This window comes from Saimiri boliviensis, chromosome 2 (assembly GCF_048565385.1).
Source record: "Saimiri boliviensis isolate mSaiBol1 chromosome 2, mSaiBol1.pri, whole genome shotgun sequence".
Lineage (NCBI taxonomy): Eukaryota > Metazoa > Chordata > Mammalia > Primates > Cebidae > Saimiri > Saimiri boliviensis.
In genome coordinates, this window is record NC_133450.1 from 237,570,942 (window position 1) to 237,591,208 (window position 20,267).

At 39.8% G+C, this 20,267-nt stretch overlaps 1 protein-coding gene and 1 long non-coding RNA gene across 6 annotated transcripts in view; one reads left to right on the top strand and one right to left on the bottom strand.

The window, feature by feature from the left end:
• Nucleotides 1-15,005, bottom strand: part of PTPDC1 (protein tyrosine phosphatase domain containing 1) — an 87,167-nt gene extending 72,162 nt beyond the window's left edge. For 2 of the 5 annotated variants that reach the window (XM_074395562.1, XM_074395560.1), the window contains exon 1: nt 13,262-14,657. In XM_074395562.1, coding sequence (XP_074251663.1) covers nt 13,262-13,291 — 30 coding nt within the window. In that variant the 5' untranslated portion in view covers nt 13,292-14,657. Of the gene's footprint in view, nt 1-13,261; nt 14,658-14,691 lie in introns of those variants that run through there. The other 3 variants (XM_074395565.1, XM_074395567.1, XM_010348787.3) reach the window with 3 other exon arrangements.
• A 56-nt stretch (nt 15,006-15,061) lies between these two features.
• LOC141583798 (uncharacterized) lies at nt 15,062-19,395 on the top strand. Its single transcript, XR_012516694.1, has 2 exons — nt 15,062-15,149; nt 15,994-19,395. It is a non-coding gene; the product is annotated as an uncharacterized LOC141583798 (long non-coding RNA).
• Nucleotides 19,396-20,267: the final 872 nt, after the last annotated feature.

Below are 20,267 nucleotides of genomic sequence, written 5' to 3' on the forward strand. Positions count from 1 at the left end.
GAGGCTTGTGTCCAGGAGTTTGAAACTGGAGTGAGCTATGATTCTGCCATTACACTCCAGCCTGGGCAACAGAGTCAGACCATGTCTCTATGAAAAATAAAAATAAATAAAATAAAACATATGGATGTGCAAAGGAGCTACATTAGGCAAACGAACGTTGAAAAAGAAGAAAAAGTTGTCAGAACACCACCAGCCGATTTCAAGCTACAGTAATAAAACCAGTGAGGTAGTAGCTTAAAGTCAGAGCAACAGAGCAACAGAACAACAAATATACCCACATCTACTGGACAAATATACCCACATCTACTGGACAAATAATTTTTGACAAAATGCAAAGGCAATGAGGTGGGCAAAGTATGGTCTTTTCAACAAAGCGTGCTGGAACAACTGAAAATCCATATACCAAAAACATGAGCCTCAAACAATCTCTCATACCACATATAAAAATTAACTCAAAGTTGATCATACATCCAATCGCAAGAACCTAAAAATATAACTTTATTAATACAAGGCAAAAACTAAAGGAGAAATAGACAAACCCACTATATATCTACATTGATAGTTGAGGCTTCAACATCTTTCTCTCAGTAATTGATTAAGCAGGCAGAAAAATCAGTAATTATACAGATAACTTGAATGGCACTATCAACAAACTTGATCTACTTTATATTTACGGAGCATTCCATCCAACAGTAGAAGAGAAAACCAAGATAGAACACAATCTGGGATATAGAACACACTGCAGCAAATGTAAAAGAAGAGAAATGATACAAAGTATGTTCTTAGACCCCACCGGAATTAAACTAAAATCAATAACTGAAAGATAGTTGGATAACTGGAAACATCTGAAAAATACCCAACACCCTTCTAAATAACACATAAATTAAAAAGTCTCAAGAGAAATTTAAAAATATTTTGAAATAAATAAAAGTTAAATATATATATACCTTGCACAACAATGTGAATGTATTTAATCACACTGAACTGCACACTTAAAATGGTGAAGATGATAAATTTTATTATGTGTATTTTACAATTAAAAATAATTTCTAAAATACAACATCAAAATTTATGGGATGCTGCTAGAGTAATGTTTAGAGATAAGCTTATAGTATTAAAAGCACATTTTAGAAAAGAAGAAAGACCTAAAATCAATAACCTACGCTTCCTCCTTGGGAATCTAAGGAGCACCAATTTAAACCTAAAGCAAGAAGGAAGGAAGGAAGGAAATGACAGACCACTAACCAACAAAAAAGGAGTGAAGACACAAACTGCCAGTACCAAGAATAAAAGAGAGGTTATCACTAGTAACCCCATGGACAGCAAGAAGACAATAAAAAAATACTATGAGCAAATCTATGCCTGTAAATGTGATTATTTATATAAAATGGACCGATTCCTGGAATGCAAAAACTACTAAAATTCCCTCAAGGAGATATGGATAATGAATGGTCCTACATCTAAAAAAGCAATAAAATTAGTAGTGAAATTAGAAAAGAAACTTCCTCAAAAAGGAAAACACCAGACTTAGATGTTCAATGGTGAATCCACCAAAAACTTAAGGAAGAAATAATACCAATTCTGTAATCTCTCCCAGAAAATAGAAGAGTATGGATCACTTCCCAATTCATTCTGTTAGGCTAGCATTAACCTAATACCGAAACTAAATAAAGAATTTCCTTAACCTAATAAAGACTATTTTTAAAAAGTTACGGTTAATATCATACTTAATAGTGTTTACCTGATGTTTCCCCTTTAAATCAGAAACGAGGCAAGATGTGCTCTCTAACACATCTATTCAACATCATAGTAAAAGCCCCAGCTAAGTGTAATAAGACAAGAAAAAAAGAGAAAGGTGCCGGGCGCGGTGGCTCAAGCCTGTAATCCCAGCACTTTGGGAGGCCGAGGCGGGTGGATCACGAGGTCGAGAGATCGAGACCATCCCGGTCAACATGGTGAAACCTGTCTCTACTAAAAATACAAAAAAAAAAAAACTAGCTGGGCATGGTGGCGCGTGCCTGTAATTCCAGCTACTCAGGAGGCTGAGGCAGGAGAATTGCCTGAACCCAGGAGGCGGAGGTTGCGGTGAGCCGAGATCGCACCACTGCATTCCAGCCTGGGTAACAAGAGCGAAACTCCGTCTCAAAAAAAAAAAAAAAAAAAAAAAAAGAGAAAGGCATACAGGTTGGAAAGAAAGAAAGCCTCTTTATTCACAGATAACATAATTGTCTAACATGGTTGTCCATGCATGCAGAAAACCCCAGAGAATCCCGCACAAGTGAGTTTTGCAAGGTTGCAAGATACAAAGTTCATCCTCAGCAAACTGACACAGGCCACATGTTCTCACTTATGAGTGGGAGCTGAACGATGAGAAAACATGGACACATGGTGGGGAACAATATACACTGGGGCCTGTCGGTGGGTGGGGGGAGGAAGAGCATCAGGAAGAACAGCTAATGCTGGGCTTAATACCTGGGTGATGGATTGATCTGTGCAGCAAACAACCATGGCACACATTTACCTATGTAACAAACCTGTACATCCTGCACATGTACCCTGGAATTTATAGTAAATCTAAATAAATGAAGAAATATTTTGTGTTTGTGATTGAAAGGTAACATAGTAATGATACTAATTCTCTCTAAGCTGATATACAGGTGTAATGAAATTCATATTAAAATCCCAGCCAGGTATTTTGTAGACATATAAGAGCTTATTCTAAAATTTACATGAAAAGGGAAAGGCAATTCTGGAAAAGAAGAGCAAAGTTGCAGGATTTACAGTACCTGATTTCAAGACTTACTGTAAAGCTACAACAATATAGAGGGGTAAAACATTAGACACATCAATTAATGGAACAGAAGAGAGACTGGAAATTGACCCAGAAAAATAGAGTCAACTAATTTTTGAAAAAGGCGCAAAGACAATCCAATGGAGAAAAATTTTTTCAACAAATGATGCAAGACATCTGGATGTTTATATGCAGTGAATTCAACCTCATCACAGCTTACATAAAAATTAACTCAATGTATCTCAGAACTAAATGTAAATGCAGAAACTATCAAACTTCTAGAAGAAAATACTGGAGAAAAGCTACATGATCTTTGGTTTCCTGGAGTTTTAATTTTTTTGAGACAGGATCTCACTCTGTCACCCAGGCTGGTGTGCAGTGGTGCCATCACGGCTCACTGCAGCCCTGATCTCCTGGGCTCACGTGTGTTTCCCACCTCAGCCTCCGGAGTAGCTGGGACTACAGGCGTAAGCCACCATGTCCCGCTAATTTATTATATTTTTTGTAGAGACAGGGAAGTCATTTTCAGAGATTCAGGTGTGGAGCAAAGACGGAGAGTATGTGCTATTTTATTCCCTTTATACGTTTCTGTATTATTTGAACTTTATAATTATTTTCAATTATAAATAAAACCTGGCTATATTTTTAAATTACTGAAAAACATGGGCACAAGATCTGAACACACACATTGCTGAAGAAAACATATAGACAGAAAATAAGTATATGAAAAGATGCTCAGTATAGGGGATGTGCAAACTAAAACCTTAATGCATACCATTACACATCTATTAGAATGGATTTTTTTTTTTTTTTTTTTTTTGAGACAGAGTCTCGCTCTATCACCCAGGCTAGAGTGCAGTGGTGCCATCTTGGCTCACTGTAACCTCCGCCTCCTGGGTTCATGCAAATCTCCTGCCTCATCCTCCCGAGTAGCTGGATTATAGGTGCCCACAACCACACCCGGCTAATTTTTGTATTTTAGTAGAGACGGGGTTCCACCATACTGGCAAGCTGGTCTCGAACTCCTGACCTTGCGATCCACCATCCTGGCCTCCCAAAGCACTAGGATTACAGGTGTGAGCCACCGTGCCCGGCCCAGAATGGATTTTTTTGTAAAAACTAGCAATATCAGTACTGACAAGAATGGAGAATAACAGGAACTCTCGTTTATGAATCACAATGAAGAATATTTGTGATTCATGGGAGCAGGTCAAAATATCAACATTAACAAGAGTTAGGAAGAAGCTTGATTACAGCCCTCATGGATGATTTGGAGAGGTTCAAGACTTCAGTGGTATCTGTAGATGTAGTGGAAACAAGAGAAGTAGAATTAGAAGTAGAGCTGAAAATGTGACTAAATTGCTGCAAATTTATGATAAAACTTGAATGAATGAGGGACTGCTTCTTATGGATGAACAAAGGAAGTGGTTTCTTGATAGGGAATCTACTCTAGTGAAGATGCTGCAAACTCTGCTGAACTGACAACAAAGGATTTAGAATATTCCTTAAACTTGGTTGATAAAGCAGTGGCAGGGTTTAAGAGGACTGACTCCAGTTTTGAAAGAAGTTCCACTGTGGGCAAAGTGCTATCAAACAGCATCACACGCTATAGAAAAATCTTTCATGACAGAAGAGTCAACTGATGCAGCAAACTTCATTGTTATTTTAAGAAACAGCCACAGCCACCACAGCTTTCAGCAGAAGTCTATCCTGATCAGTCAGCAGCCATTATCACTGAGGTAAGATCTTAAACCAAAAAAAAGACTATGACTCACTGGAGGCTCAGTTGATCCTTAGTATTTTTTAGCAATATTTAAAGATTAACATATATACATTATTTTTTTTAGACCTAATGCTACTGCACACTTAATAAACTGCAATATAGTGAAAACATAACTATTATAGGCACTGGGAAACCAGAAAATTTGTGTGACTTGCTTCACTGTGATATTAACTTTACTGTGGTGGTCTGGAAACAACCTGCAATATCTCTGAGGTGCGCTGTATAAAAAACGCATGACATGACATACTCTCACTGAAGGGGAAGGGGAGAATGGAGTGTAAGAAACTCTAAAATGAATGGAAACTGTAAAAGAAGACAACAACAACAACAAAACCCTGTATATAAGCACTGTTCTGCAGTAGGTAATGGTTTTTATGGAAATATGGGGTAATGGTTCTGATACTGCTGTACATGTACATTGGAATTGAAAAACTAAGTAAAAGGATGGTGAATGCTAGGAGACAGGTTTCTCACTATGGACTGGGTAGTTACAGATGATAAGTAAGGAGGAAAGGTAAGAATACTGTGTAGTTCTCAATTAGATTCTAAGACATCAGGATGAAATCTTCTTTAGCTTAATACAGACATTGATGAGTAAAAATAAAAATTAAAATATGTATGCATACACAGGTTAATATACATACATACAGTTCCTACCTGTGGTCACTGGCATGGCCTAAAAGCAATGACACTCCAAGAGTGATGAGCATATCAGAGCAAATCTGGTTTCTAATACTATTTTCCAATAAAAGAAACCAGGGGTCCTTGTTGAAGTGATTAATTTTAGGGCTAGAGCAGAGAATATAAAAGATTAGCCTGGAGCATCAAGTAGTGCCAGAAAGTGGGAAAGTGCTCAAAACACAGAGACTGTGAGAATATCAAAAAGATTCAGAAGCAACTGAAAGAGCTCCCAACAGCAAAAGTAGAAATACAAAATAAACAATGCAGTATTCAAGTAAAACTGGCCAGCAACAGAAAACCTAAAAGTTAATAAAAACAGTTCAATTTTATCTACAGCTTTACAAATTTGAGGGATTTTTAAGTTATTTGTCTACTAAGGAGGTCTACCATGGATCTAAGTACTAATCACTTAGAAAACAGAATTTAGAAGGTATAGGCTAAAAGGGTAATTATTCCACAATCTCTTAAGCAAGGGCATTCACACTTTAAAAATACACAAGTAATTAGCAGGACTCTGTTTTCCCTGTTTTGAACTATCTAAACAGTGGCATCAGATGGGACAGAAGAAAATTATCTAAATGGCAATCCTTTCCCCATGTGTAACAGGCAACAAATGCAATTAATCACAGAGAGAGGAAAACCTCCCCTGTGGTCCTTGCTTGTTATCTCTGTTTTCAAAGAGACTTTGCTCAAAGGAAAGAAAACACTGAACTAGAGTCAGTTGATTTGTACAGCCTGGCATGCTAAAGCTGATTACACGGGAGGCAATGACAGAACTTTTGCAAAATAGGCATATAGAATGAAGGAAGATGTAAAGATCAGTCAGCATAGGGGCTGAAAATACCAACTCAATTATAAGGTAGAAAAAAAAGAAGATAGCTGTCCAATAATAATGTTCAGTGAACATGGTGAAGGAGATCTTGTTCAGGTAGGCCACTGATACAAAGTATCAGAAGCATAAGAATTGTTCAAGAAGTAACAGCAATGATGATGGTGAATATTACAAATCATCCAAGTCAGGATGGTCAGTACCTAGGAGTCTTCAGGTATGAATAGTTGGAAAAGATATGTTTTGGCATTAGTTGCAGAACATTATCATGGCAATATATTAAAAATCAATGTTTTAATGGTAAAAATTTCTATAACTTAAAGGAAGCCAAATACAAAACTGTGTACAAGTATGTAAAAATAAATATACACAAACCGAAACACATTGACCAAAATGCTAATGATGGGAGTATAGGTTTTTTCCTTTTTATGTTTCTATATAGTCTTGTTATTATATTATTCCTCAAATGACTAAAACAAACTTTAAAAATTAGTTATTAACACCTTTCACTAAAGACACATGATGGCCCACATATCTCCAGGTATCCAGGGGAAATCAATCTGGAATTAAATTAAACCTGCTGTGGTTTATTCACAGAGTGGATAAAAGATTCTGATCTTAAAACAGAAATAACACCATTTGTTCATGGACTAGGTTAAAAATAGATACTTAATGTATACATGTTCAATTTAAATAAAGAGGATGTCAAATAAAAATTACAAGAGGCCGTTGTTTTGGACTGAGATCCTGGACTAGGCTCAACTGGCCAGACCAAAACAGAATGGAGTCACTCATGAATGTAATTAACCTGAACTCTGAAATGAGCCAATTTTCCAAAAAAAGTAGAGATTCACAGCAATCAGTAGAGGCCCAGTTTACCTGAGCTGGCATGGTAAAGAAGTCTCCTCTGTTTGAATCCTGTAAAGAAAGTAACTTTGTAACTACCAATCTGTTTTTTGCTCCTTCTTTCTGCTTTCTTTAGCCTTTTTCTACTTATAAATTACATCTCCTTTGCTCAGCTCACTGGAGTGGCTTTTGAAGTAATTAGATGGGATGCTGCCCAATTCATAAATCCCTAATAAAAGATGTTTAAGTTAAATTTGTTGAAATTTGATTTTTAACAAAGGTCAAAAAACAGTCAAAGAAGCTATCCTTTGATATAACCATTTTTAATAGAATTTACTATAGATTAAGTAAGAGACAGATTAGTAAACTAATGGAATATTCACAATGGTAGAATTGTAAATGATTTCTTTTCTGCTTATTGGTATTTTCTTTTACTTTTTTTTTTTTTTTTTTGGCAGTCTTGCTCTGTAATACAGGCAAGAGTACAGTGGCATGATCATGGCTCCCTGTAGCCTCAACCTCCTGGGCTCAAGCAATCCTCCTGCCTCATTTAAATTTTTTTTGTAGAGACAAGGTCTCACAATATTGCCCAGGTTGGTCTTGAATTCCTGGGCTCAGCAATCCTCCTGCCTTGGCCTCATAAAGTGCTGGGATTACAGGTGTGAGCCACAACACCTGACCCTTATCGGTATTTTCTACATTTTCATAGTCAATGTTTTACTTTTATGGGAATAAAAACGCAATTTTCAAATGACTATGGCTGCACTGGCTACTATTACGTACATTTTTAGGAATATACTTTCATGCTACATTTTAAAATACATTTATAGCATTGTTTTTAATAGCTAGTATAAAGTTATTTAACCTGTGGCCTGGGTTATTTGTATATAATTTCTTATGAAGACATTTAGAATGAAGTAAAAAACACTGAGTATTCCAAAACAGATAATTTAATAATCAAATATATTTGTACATTAACAGCAGAACATCCTCAAGAGTCAGCTGAAAAGCTCTGGAAAGAAGAGAACTTCAAGCGCTCTTTTTCTGACTGGGTGACCTCCCTTCCGTGACTCCTCCGACAGAGCCCTCCTACTTCGGTGACTCCTCCGACAGAGCCCTCCTACGCTGCACTTACGGGGTGGGAATGGGGCAGGAAAAATTAAGGACTGAAAGGAGCAGAGAAGTGGATTTTGTTCTTGGGTCACAATTTGGGTTTATGAATTTATACTGTACAGTAATTTATTAACAGTAATCTTCTGGTTCCTGTTCTAGAAAAAAAAAATTGTTTAAAAAGAATCATGTGAGTAAAAAGCCTACTTATTTACCACATATTAGATTTAAAAAAATACAAGCTACAAAAGAGAACAGAGTATGATCTCATTTTTATAAAAGAATCACACACATACGCATATATAAAAGACTGGAAAAATATAAACCAAAATATTAACAGAGTGGATTATGGGTGGTTTTTATTTACTGATTTCTGGTATTTTCTAAATTTGGCAATACATACTACTTTGAGAAGAAAACAATGTTATTTTTAAAATACATACTGCAAAGTTCTTGGGGAACAGAATAAAGTAAAAACAGTCAAAGCACTAATTAGGCAATTTAATTCCTAAAACAGAAGACTCAAGGAAATGGAGAAAATGTAAATTCCTAGACTCTTTTCCACCTAAGAGTTGAATTGGTCTTTATAAGGTATAAAATACATTAAGATTGACTGCAAAGGCATGATTCTAAATGAGAAAATGTTTCCATGAAAGCTAACATTACCTGGACCTTCTTAAGCATACAGCATTTAGCCACGTAGTATTGTAGTAGATCCATTTAAACCTTACAATGCCTGGCACATAGTAAGTGCTCAAAATTTGATAAAACAATGTTCTGAGTTCATAACATATAGGACAAGGCAACTTTCCTTTTGAAGGGAAGATTGACACAAATTACCGGATAAAACAGTTGTCAAGAGAGCAAATGGTGCTGCTTGAATTGTAACGTATAGAAATGACTCTTACAGATGAAAAAATGCAATTCTGTTTCCCTTGATTAATTATTCGTGAGTCTTCTAATCATTCTCCACCTACAGTAGCCATCTCCCTGTGCTGTGCACTGCAGCATCCAGCCAGGGAAGTCTAATCTAGAGATTGATACTTACTCATTCCACACAGAAAGAACAGAGAGGAAGTATTCTTTTGTAGCCACCAGAATCAAAGCAGGTGATGGCTTGTGGTAGAACTTCTCACTCAAAAAGTTGCAGGTTAGTATCACAAGGTTTACCATCCAAGAACACAATGGTTAGGTTTTAAACCATGACAAAAAATTAATCTAAATAAACCAATGCATATATGGTCAATATTTGACAAAGGTGCCAAGAGTACATAATGGGGAAAGGATAATCTTTTAAATAAATAGCGCTGGGAAAACTAGAAGTTTACATGCCAAAAAAAAAAAAGAGAGAAAGAAACTGAATCCCTATCTTACACCACTTACATGAATTATGTAACTCAAAATGGATTAAAGACTTAAATCTAACACCTAAAACTAACTCCTAGAAGAAAAGAGCAGGGTAAAGTTCTTTGACATTAATCTTGGCAATAATTTGTTGGATGTGACACCAATAGCACAGTCAACAAAAGCAAAAACAAAAAAGCAGATCTACAACAAACCAAAAACCTTCTGCACAGCAAAGAGAGCAATCAAAATGAGAAGACAACCTAAAGAATGGGAGAAAATGTTTGCAAACCATATATATAATAAGGGATTACTATCCAAAATACATCAGGAACTCACACAATTCAATAGCAATAAAGCAAATAATCCAATTAAAAATGAGCAAAGGACCTTAACAGACGTTTTTCCAAATAAGACACACGAATGGCCAACAGGTACACGAAAAGCTGCTTCACATCGCTAATCGTGAGGGAGTGCAAATCAAAACCATGAGGAGATATCACTTCACGCCTGCTAGAATGGCATTAAGAATAAGTCAAAAGATAAGTGTTGGCAAGGATGTGGAAAAATGGGAACCCTTGTGTCCTGTTGGTGGGTATGTAAATTGGTATAGCTACTATAGAAAACGGTATGAAGGTTCTGCAAAGAATTAAAAATAGAACTACCACTCTATTCAGCATTCCCTTTTCTGGGTGTTTACCCAAAATATTCTAAATGAGTTGAAGAGACGTCTGCATGCCCATGTTTATTGCAGAAGTATTTACAATGGCCAAATTATGGACTCAAACTAAGGGTCTATCAACAGATGAATGGATAAAGAAAACGTGATATATATATACACAATGAACTACTATTCAGCCTTAAAAAAGAAATAAATTCTGACATTTGCCACAACATGGATGGAGTAAGAGAACTAAGAGAACATTATGCAAAGTGAAATAAGCCAGGCACAGAAGTACAAATACCACATGTTCCACTTATTTTAGGAATCTAAAACACTTGAATTCATAGAAGCAGAGAATAGAATGGTGGTTACCAGAAACTGGCACTTCGGAGGACTAGGAAGATGAAGGCAAAAGGGTACAAAGCATCAGTTAGACAAGGAGGATTGGGTTTTTAAAAACTATATTCACAGTATGGTGAATATAGTTAGTAACAGTATATTACACTATATTGAAAACTTCTTGGGAAAGAGTACTGGGAACAGAATAAAATAAAAACACAGTCCCAACATCAATTAAACAGGCAATTTAATTCCTAAAACAGAAGACTCAAAGAAGTAGAGAAAATGTAAATTCCTAGAATCTTTTCTACCTTAGAGTTGAATTAGTCATTATAAGGTATAAAAGAAACACATTATGATTGACTGCAGAAGATGATTCTAAATGAATCACATACATTTCAAAATTGATAACAGTAAATTTCAAATGTTCTCATCACAAAAAATAAGTATGTGAGGTGATGAATATGTTAATTAGCTTGACTTAGTTATTCCACAATGAATTAATAAATCATAGCATCATTTTGTACTCCATAAATACATAAAATTATAAATTATCAATTTAAAATAAAATTTAAAAATGTCAGAGAAACCACTGAGAAAGACTATTGGTGGCACAATTAAGTGTCCATATTGTTATTAAAAAGAATGATTTCTAAGAAAAAGGATATAACTTCTTAGAAGCAGAAAAATTATCAAAACATTGACATATTAATGGAAAAAATGTAAATTACATCCCTTGGATCAACTGTAAAACATTTCAGACCTAGGAAATCTTTAACTGTGTTCTCATTTATTTTCCTTAAATCTCCCATTTTCTCTTTTGTTTTTATTTATTTATTTATTTATTTGGAGACAGAGTGAGTCTCACTCTATCACCCAGCTGGAGTGCAGTGGTGCAATCTCGGCTCACTTCAACCTCCGTCTCCCAGGTTTAAGAGATTCTCCTGCCTTAGTCTCCTGAGCAGCTGGGATTACAAGTATATGCCACCACACCCCACTAATTCTTATATTCTTAGTAAAGACGGGGTTTCATCACGTTGGGCAGGCTGGTCTCCAACTCCTGACCTCAGGTGACCCACCCACCTCAGTCTCCCAAAGTGCTGGGATTACAGGCATGAGCCACTATGCCTGGCCACAAATCTCCCATTTTCTGACATATAATCTAATTTCAAAATCTTAACTGAGATTTAAGAATTTAAGACAATTTCTTAATATTTTTTCGCAAATTTAAACTCAGTGAGGCACACACTTTTCACCATGTTAAATCCATGGACATCATTCAGTTTTAGTGTTTAAGCATTTATCACAATCTGTAATTACTTTGTTTTATTTACTTACTATCTTTTCCTTATCTAATTTTTTAGGTTAGGGACCTTGTCTATCTTCTTCCCAGTTATATTGTCTACATCTACCATACTGCCTGGCACATAACAAGTGTTCATAAATATCTGCTGAATTAACAAATGGATGATTTTGGTCATAGAGAGCAAAACCTGATAAAGAACTAGACAGTCAATTTACCCTTAGTTTTCTCAGCAAAGTTCTTAAAAAAGATGGCCCACTATTTATATATATATATATTTTTTACATCTCACATTCAGTTAAGTGCTTCAGAAAATGCATCTTTTTGGAAATGAAAATGATCTTAAATATTACAGCAAGACAGGAACTCATAAATTTGCTCTAAAGAGAGTGAGAGAGGAAAAGAACTAATATTAATAGAAAACAGTTGTGTTCAGCACTCTGCTAGGGCATCACACAAGCTGTCTCATATAACTGTCACAACCCTGGAGGCACTGTCCCCATTTGAAAGATTAGGAAAGTGAGAATCAGAGAGGAAGAACTGAGAATCAGAAAGGAAGTCACCGGCCCAAGGTCATATAACTAGAAAGTACTAGATTTGGGATTAGAACACCAGTTCTTCCTTCAACCCACTTTATTTCCTCTACCGCATGTTGCCTCCACAGAAACCAGAAAAATGAAATATAATGTTTTCAGTAACAACACATTAAGTACATGAAACAATCCAGATAATACTTGCAAAGGAATGTTTTGATTATTCAACTTATATCATTTTTAGAAAAAGAAATATGTAATTACATAAAACATAATTCTGAAGAAACATTTCAATATATACATTTTCACATCCTCTATACTGCTTAATTTAGAGCAAAGAAAATGTTCAGACTTTGAGGCAGTTGGTTTTGAAAAAGGATGTGCAGGCTGGGCACGGTGGCTCATAGCTGTAATCCCAGCACTTTGGGAGGCCGAGGCAGGGAGATCACTCGGGCCCAGGAGTTCAAGACAAGCCCAGGCAACATGGCGAAACCCCACCTCTATAAAAAATATAAAAAAGTAGCTGGGTACGGTGGCACACAGCAGTAATCCCACGTACTTGGGAAGCCAAGGTGGGAGGATTGCTTGAGCCTGGCAGGTAGAGGATGCCAGGAACTGAGGTTGCAGGGAACTGAGGTTTCACCACTGCACTCTAGCCTGGGCACCAGGGCAAGACTCCGCTTCAAACAGAAAGAAAGAAAGAAAAGAAAAGAAAGAAAGAAAAGGAAGGAAGGAAGGGAGAGAGAAGGGGAGGGAGGGAAAAAGGATGTGTTTTTAAGACAACTGTGAGGCCAGGTGTGGTGGTTCATGCCTGCAATCCCAGCACTACAGGAGGCCAAGGCTGAATTTAAGCCCAGGAGTATGAGACCAGCTTGGGTGACAGAGTGAAACCTTGTCTCAAAATAAGTAAATAAATAATAGAAGTTTAATAGTAACTTTCAAGTAAATGCTCTCAACCTCCTTGAAAGTTTTCAAGGAGGATGAGAATAGCATAGAAGGAAGCTCATATTTAAAAAAGCAAAGCAAAACTGTTAGGACCTTCTCAAAATGAGAGCTGTTCCACGGCATAGGGTGCTGTCTCCTAAACCCTGGTTTCCTCCAACGAAAGATTTCCTTCCAAAGCCTGAATGGTCACTCGTCTGGAAAAGAAGATGGAATCTCTGCTTGGGAGGAGAAATTTGAGACCCTTGGGTACAACCCCATGAAACCTTTGGGATTGGGTGAGAAATTAGACTAGAACACTTTTTCTTAAAATGGTCCCTGAGTCACCAATGTGAGAATCATCCTAGGATGATATGAAAATTCAGATCCTCCAGCCCAGTCCCTGATACTGAATCCTCCTATCTGGAGTGGGAGCTGAGATTTTGCATTTTTAAAAAGCCACAAGGTGGAATTCTTGTGCACAAAGAGGTTTGGACACAACTGGACAAGCTGGGAACCAACGGGATGCGTGGGTGGTTTTAGAGCCATATAGACATGGATTTAAATCCCAGTTCTTCCATTTAACATTAACAGCTCTGACTGTGGCAAGTCACTCAAACCCTCTGAGCTTGTTTTCCCACGGGGTAAATGAAATGACACTTTGTCGTGGAGATCAAATAAAATTGTGTGGGCATATGTATGTGTGCGTATTATGCATGTGCGTATGTGTGCTAACGCTGCCTGGCACAGAACTTTTACAAGATGGACCTCTTGGGGTTTTCCAGCCCTCAGCCTATGAATGCTACTACGTTTTAATCCTTCCACACACACAACTGCCACAGGATCATCTGCTTATCCACCTCCCTAAAGCAGTTTCTCAACCTTTTCTTCATTTTCTCCCTCTCTTCCCAGGAGACGTTTTAGACATTTCCAAATCTGCCAACCCCATAAAATTTCAGTGCCATAGGTATAACGTGCATCTGCTTGTTTTGAGGCTCCTTGGAAGGCCACAGAGAACGGTAATATCTGCGATCTCTTTGCCCCGTAAGAACATGAGCACCACCACCCCTGCCGGGAACGCAAGTCCGAGAGGTCGACAGTTACGCGACTTGGTCTGGGTCACGTGACTCATTTAGCGGCAGAATTAGATCTAAATGACGAGCCACAGACTGGCAGACGAGGACCAGCTTATACACGTCTTTTGTTTGGCTTCCAGTATTTCGTTTTTTAATTGGTTGCCAACATCTACAAATCAAGAGATTTCACATAAACATCCCGATATTCAACTTCTCACGAAGAATCTGAGACCGCTCTGCGCGGCCGTTTAGGGGCGCTCGCCAGCCCGGAACGTGGGGGCTCTCCCCGCACCTCCCAGCAGCCACGTGAACGCGAGACCCTCCAACCCCAGACGTTTCCACTTTAGCTTCGAGCTCACGGCCATCACCGCTTTGCCTCCAACCACGCGTCACTTAACAACTAGACGTTTCAACACCAAATCTGAAAGCGCCACGCTGAGCGCGCCGCTCAACTAGAGGCGGATTCCGAACCTTTTCCCGCTCGGGATTCCGAGCCCCGGGCGCCGGCTGGGGTCGGCGGGACGCGCCGCCTGTCTCGCACGTCGTCTGCGGCCGACGGACCAAGCTGCGGCCGGCCCGGAGACGCCGCCCCGCGGAGGGTCTGCGGGGAGCGGGCCCGGGCGCGGCCCCTTCGCACCCTCGCGGCGCGGCACGGATCCCTGCGGGTCCCGACGCGCCCCGGCGGCTCAGGGGTCCCGGCCCCGCCCGCCAGGCGACGTCCTCCTCCCGGCGCCGAGGCTGCTCCCCGCCGCGGGGCGCCCCCGCGAAGGCCGCGTCCCCGGCGCCGCCCTCCGCGCGCCCGCTCGCCAGCCAATGGGAGCCGCCGCCCGCCGCACGTGACCTGCGCCGGCCAACGGCGGCCCGGAGCGGACAGTGACGCGCACGGCGGCTCGGGGCATTTTCGAACCGGCGCGGGAGGTGAGAGAACGGTGAGGGCCGCTGAGGGGAAGGCGCGGGGGCGGAGAGGGGACCCCGGCTGAGCGGGCGGCGCGGGTCGGGAAGGGGCGCCGGCGAAGGAGGGCGGCGGAGCGCGCTCCGCCCGCGTTCTCGGGGTGAGTGAAGGAGGCGCGGCCGGGAGGGCCCCGGAGCGGCGCGGACGGAGCCGGGCGTCGGGCCGCGGGTCCGGCGTTGTTCCGCCTGCTGCTCCGGGTCCCGTCGGCCCAGCTCTCACGGCGTCGCGGCCCCACGTGGGTCCGAGAAGTCCGAGCAGCAGAGTCTGGGTGAGGGCAAGGCCCGGCAGGTGGCGGAGGCCGACGGCGTTTGCCTGCGTGTGACGGAAAGCCCCGGACGCCGGCATCCTAAAGCTGTGTCCCCTCTCCTGCGAAAGCACGTGGGAGGCGGGTGCCCAGGCTCGTGCGGCTCGGTCACCTGTGCAGCCTGGCTCTGCCCGCGCGCTCGCCTCGTGGACCAAAGCAGCAGCTGGAGCGCCAGCCATCACGTCCTTCCTTTACAAAGGGTCTTTCTGCAAGCCCCACGCAGCCGCTTCCAACTGCAGCTTGTAGGCTCGGAGTTAGCAACGTGCCTCGCAGAGCTGGGAGCGGTCATCTCAACTGGGCACATGGATTTCCCTGAAAAAGCTTTTTTCCAAAATGAAGAGTGAATGTGATTCAGCGACTAGCGATCTCAGCCGCAGCTGGTGTTTTTGCGTCTCGCGGCTCAGAAGAAGCAAGCCCTTCCCCGGCGTCCGCACAGCAGCTCGTTAGGCAAACCAGTGCTCTCTGGCGGACCCTGCGCCAGATGCTTTACATATATGTTCACATTTACTTTCTCTAGGTAGGGATTACCAGCCCCGCGTTGCAGATGACACCGGAGGATAGAAACGGTGGCGAACTGTGAGTGTAGAGAGGCTGTTTGACCAGATGGTCTGATGCCAGTTGGCTGCAGAGTTGGAAGCACATGGACCTAACAATGTAATTTTCTGTACCAAGTCCACAAAGGCCACTCTGCCTAAAGACGACAGGAAGCAACAAACGAGATGAGCGTAGGACTCTGCTCTGTAGCTCCGGAAACGGGCCCCGCATAATACCTCAATGCAAAAATAGTGTGACATCCGAACACCAGTATGGGGATGTAAAAAATGTGTTTTAGTGAGCAGCCGATGAGAAGAGATTTGAAAACGTCGGCTTGGTGTTTCTCAGCATTGGTCCCACAGAGAGCAGTGCCCGTAGTTGGGCTTATTCCTAAGTGATGGAGGCCTTCTACTAGGACTGCCCTTCCGCTTACGTAGCTTGATCCTCTCAAGCCAGATTTTCAAGGCTCGGGTCAATCATCATTTCTTTAGAAGGTCTTCTCTAACGAAAATCTCACTTTTTCTCTCCTTCCATCCGTGTATTTCAGGCCTTCGAAAGGTATATTCTATAGTTATTCGGATTATATTTTGTAACCAAAAATTCAATGACTTTAGTATTTTAAGTAAGCACTGAATGGGAAATGTGGACTATGTAGACATCATGACTATAACTTGGATGGTTATTCCACAGATTTGAGTCATATGTGGAAAAGCCGTCTTGAGTTTTACTTTCATTACATGTTTACCTAACAACCTTCTTGGAGTTCCAACTCAATAAAAACAAGACTCCTCAGTGGGGGAAAAAAATAAATCACTGTATTATTTATGTTATACATAAATTCTTTAGTCTTCTAAATTTCTAAGGGCTTAAAACTGTAGCGTCATGACGACACAAAAATTACACCATCACAAACTTATCAAAGTTTTGAATATCATTTTTTCCTTAAAAATGAGAACACATCTATCTTTATAAAATATATGTTCATTAAAAGTAAGTTTCAAGAAAGGCAGAAAACGGTGAGGAATACACATAGTGGTTTACATTGTTCAAGACATTTTTCTATGAACAATTATTCAAATATAAATGGACTTTAAAATACTATTATAGCATATGTACTGTTATTCAAATATTAATGTGCTTTATATCATATGTACTGTTATTCAAATATAAAAGTACTTTAAAATAAGATTATATCATATAACTTATTTTTTACGTAACACAGCTTTGCATAGCAAAGTACCACAGACTTAATGGCTTAAAACATCACACATTTAGGCCGGGAGTGGTGGCTCATGCCTGTAATCCCAGCACGTTGAGAAACTGAGGTGCGTGGATCATGAAATCAGGAGTTTGAGACCAGCCTGGCCAAGATGGTGAGACCCGTCTCTACTAAATATACAAAAATTAGCCGGGCGCCATGGCAGGCGCCTGTAATCCCAGCTATTCGAGAGGCTGAGGCAGGAGAATCACTTGAACCCAGGAGGTGGAGGCTGGATGAGCTGACATTGTGTCATTGCACTCCAGCCTGGGCAACAAGAGCAAAACTCTGGCTCAAAAACAAAAACAAAAATACACCACACATTTACTATCTGTTTCTGTGCATCATCAGTCCTGTCACAGTTTCTGTCAACAGACTGCCATCCAGGTATTGGCCAGGGCTACAATCTTATCAGAAGCTCAACTGGGATAAGATCCACTTCCATGTGCCGTCAGGTTACTGACAGAATTCATCTGCTTGCAGCTATAAATAGGTCATCATTTTCTCGCTGACTGTCAGCTTCTAAAGGCCACCCTCAATTCTTTTCCTTGTGGTCCTCTCCTTAGACGTCAGAAATGGCAGCTTACTTTTTCAAAGCCAACAAGGGAGAGAGAATCATTATAATTTTTAATAGTAACAGTATTCCGCTATGTGGCTATAATGTGATTTATTTAACTATCCTCTATAGATACTAGGTTGTTTTAAGTTTTTCTTCATTGTAAACTGTTATAGTAAATGTCCTCATGCATATACCTTTGTGACTTCTGTGATTATTTCCTTAGGATAATGCCCAGAGTGGAATTGCTAAGTCAGATGGTATACTTTTTAAATCTTTTTCTTTGTGTATTGCAAAACAGTGAAACTAAGCCCATTTATGTTTCTAAGAATGTTTGAGAATGCTGGTTTGTATGCAACATTGGCATTACCCATAAGTTTCATATTTGCCAATCTAATGAGTGAAAAAAAATTTATTGTTTTAATCAGTGAACTCAAACATATTTTCATATGTTTACTGGATATTGTGGTTTTTTAATTGTTTGCCCATTTTGCAATTGTGAAAGCACTTTGTATGTTAAGTGCTCTTTGTGGATTGCAAATATGTTTCCTATTTTATGTTTGTTAAATTTTTGTTATTTTGTTTCTAGTGGATAATTCTGTTTATGAAGGATTTTTGGCCATAGAAAGTTTTAAATGTTTTTTGAAATCAATTCTGTTGATTTTCTTAATGCTTTTTACTTTTCATGGCATGCTTAGAAATGCCTTCCCCACCTGAGGGCATAAAGCTTTTCACTTATTTTTTGTTCTGGAATGTTTATGGTTTCTTTTAACATTTACATTTTAATTGTTCTAGAATTATTGTGTTGCAAAATAGATAGCTGTTGGGACTGTGATGAGTTTTTTAAAAAACTGAGCTATTCAATTGAGAGGGGTTACTCTAGGGTTATTTTTAAAAGCTGTAATTTGTTACTGTAGATTTGTGGGAAATAGAGAACAAACCAACACTGAAATATTTTCTTCATCATGTGATTCTGTAAGCACTTTTCGTTCCAGTTATGTCTACTTTTTCCTGAAATTATATAGAAGCGTATCGCTTGTGTTATAATAACATTATATGAGAGGACTTACTAGTGATGAATTGACAATAGGGAATAAATAAGTCTAATTGACCAGGAGGACATGGGACAAGGACCAAAGCACAAATGCCCTTAATTAAGAGGGCAGGATGATACCGCTGCAACACAGTTACTGTCAAAATCAGTAATTTTGAGGCCAAGGGCACCCAGGGCTCAGACACTGGAGTCATTCATCACTGCAAATGGGCAACTGAGGATAGAGAGGAGTGGCAAGCTGAGACTTCAGGAGAGGCCTGGCTGGAATGTGAAGCAAGTCTCTGAGGTACATTCTTCCGCTCTAGTGACGTTCAGAGAAGAGATTCTGGTAACCAGAAAGCCATAGGAACTTTCATGAACTTGATTTCTATTAAGGAATGAATGTGTGAAATGAAAAAATAAGCATTAAATTCATTAAATTCCAATGCTGTGACTTACTTGCCTGGGATTCCCAGCACATAGCACAGTGCCTAGTTCGATATGGGTTCTCAATAAATGTTATTTTCCTCCCCCTTTATCCTATGCCATTCTCTTATTTGTCTCAAAATAGATTGATGTCTACTGAAAATAGATTGATGTCCAGTAATGTCTGCTTTCATCACTCAGTGCAGGTACTTGCGTGTATTAGTCACTTAGTGAATCTTGATGGGATAGTTTCAAACCTTTGGTGTCAATACCATGGATGGTTTGAAGAAGTAAATGTATAGAAATATATTCCAGAGGGAGTTTAGTTACATACCAATAACCACAGTAGCCCGTGTGTTGAATGCCTGTTCTGTACTGAGCACTTTGCACACTTAATTCAGTTAATTTTCAGGATAGCCCTGCAAAGCATAACTCTTTGTATTATTCTCGTTTTATATATGAAGAAACAGAGGCTCAGAGAGGTAAAAGGAACCAAAGTTTACCCAGTTAATAAGTGGAGAAATCAAGGGTCATAACCCTGAACTACAAAGGCCTGTCTGACTACAAAGGCTGAGTAGTTTTCAAGTATTCCTTTAGAACCTCTCAAAAGTTCACATATCACTTTGGCAAGAGAGCTCTAATCATTGCATAGGCATGTGCACACCAGAGGCATTTCATGTGTGTGTTTATCTTCTAAAATGGATGAGACCCAGACCCACAGATTGTGCAAGACTACATGAGCCAGAGAGGGCTCATTAACCTCCGTGAATTCCATCAGCTCAGCTCTCAAGAGAAGAAAGGGAGCAGATTGTCAGCGTGCTGCTCACTTCCTCAGCTGCACGGCTATTGTCCAGTATGGTTTCAACTTGACAGCCTGGCTTAGAATTTCTAGGGACTCTTGGAGCTAGCACATTTAAGTTTAGCTAGAGCCTCAATACTTACTTATTAATTCTGTTCAGAAGGCAGCCATGAGGCCAGTATAGT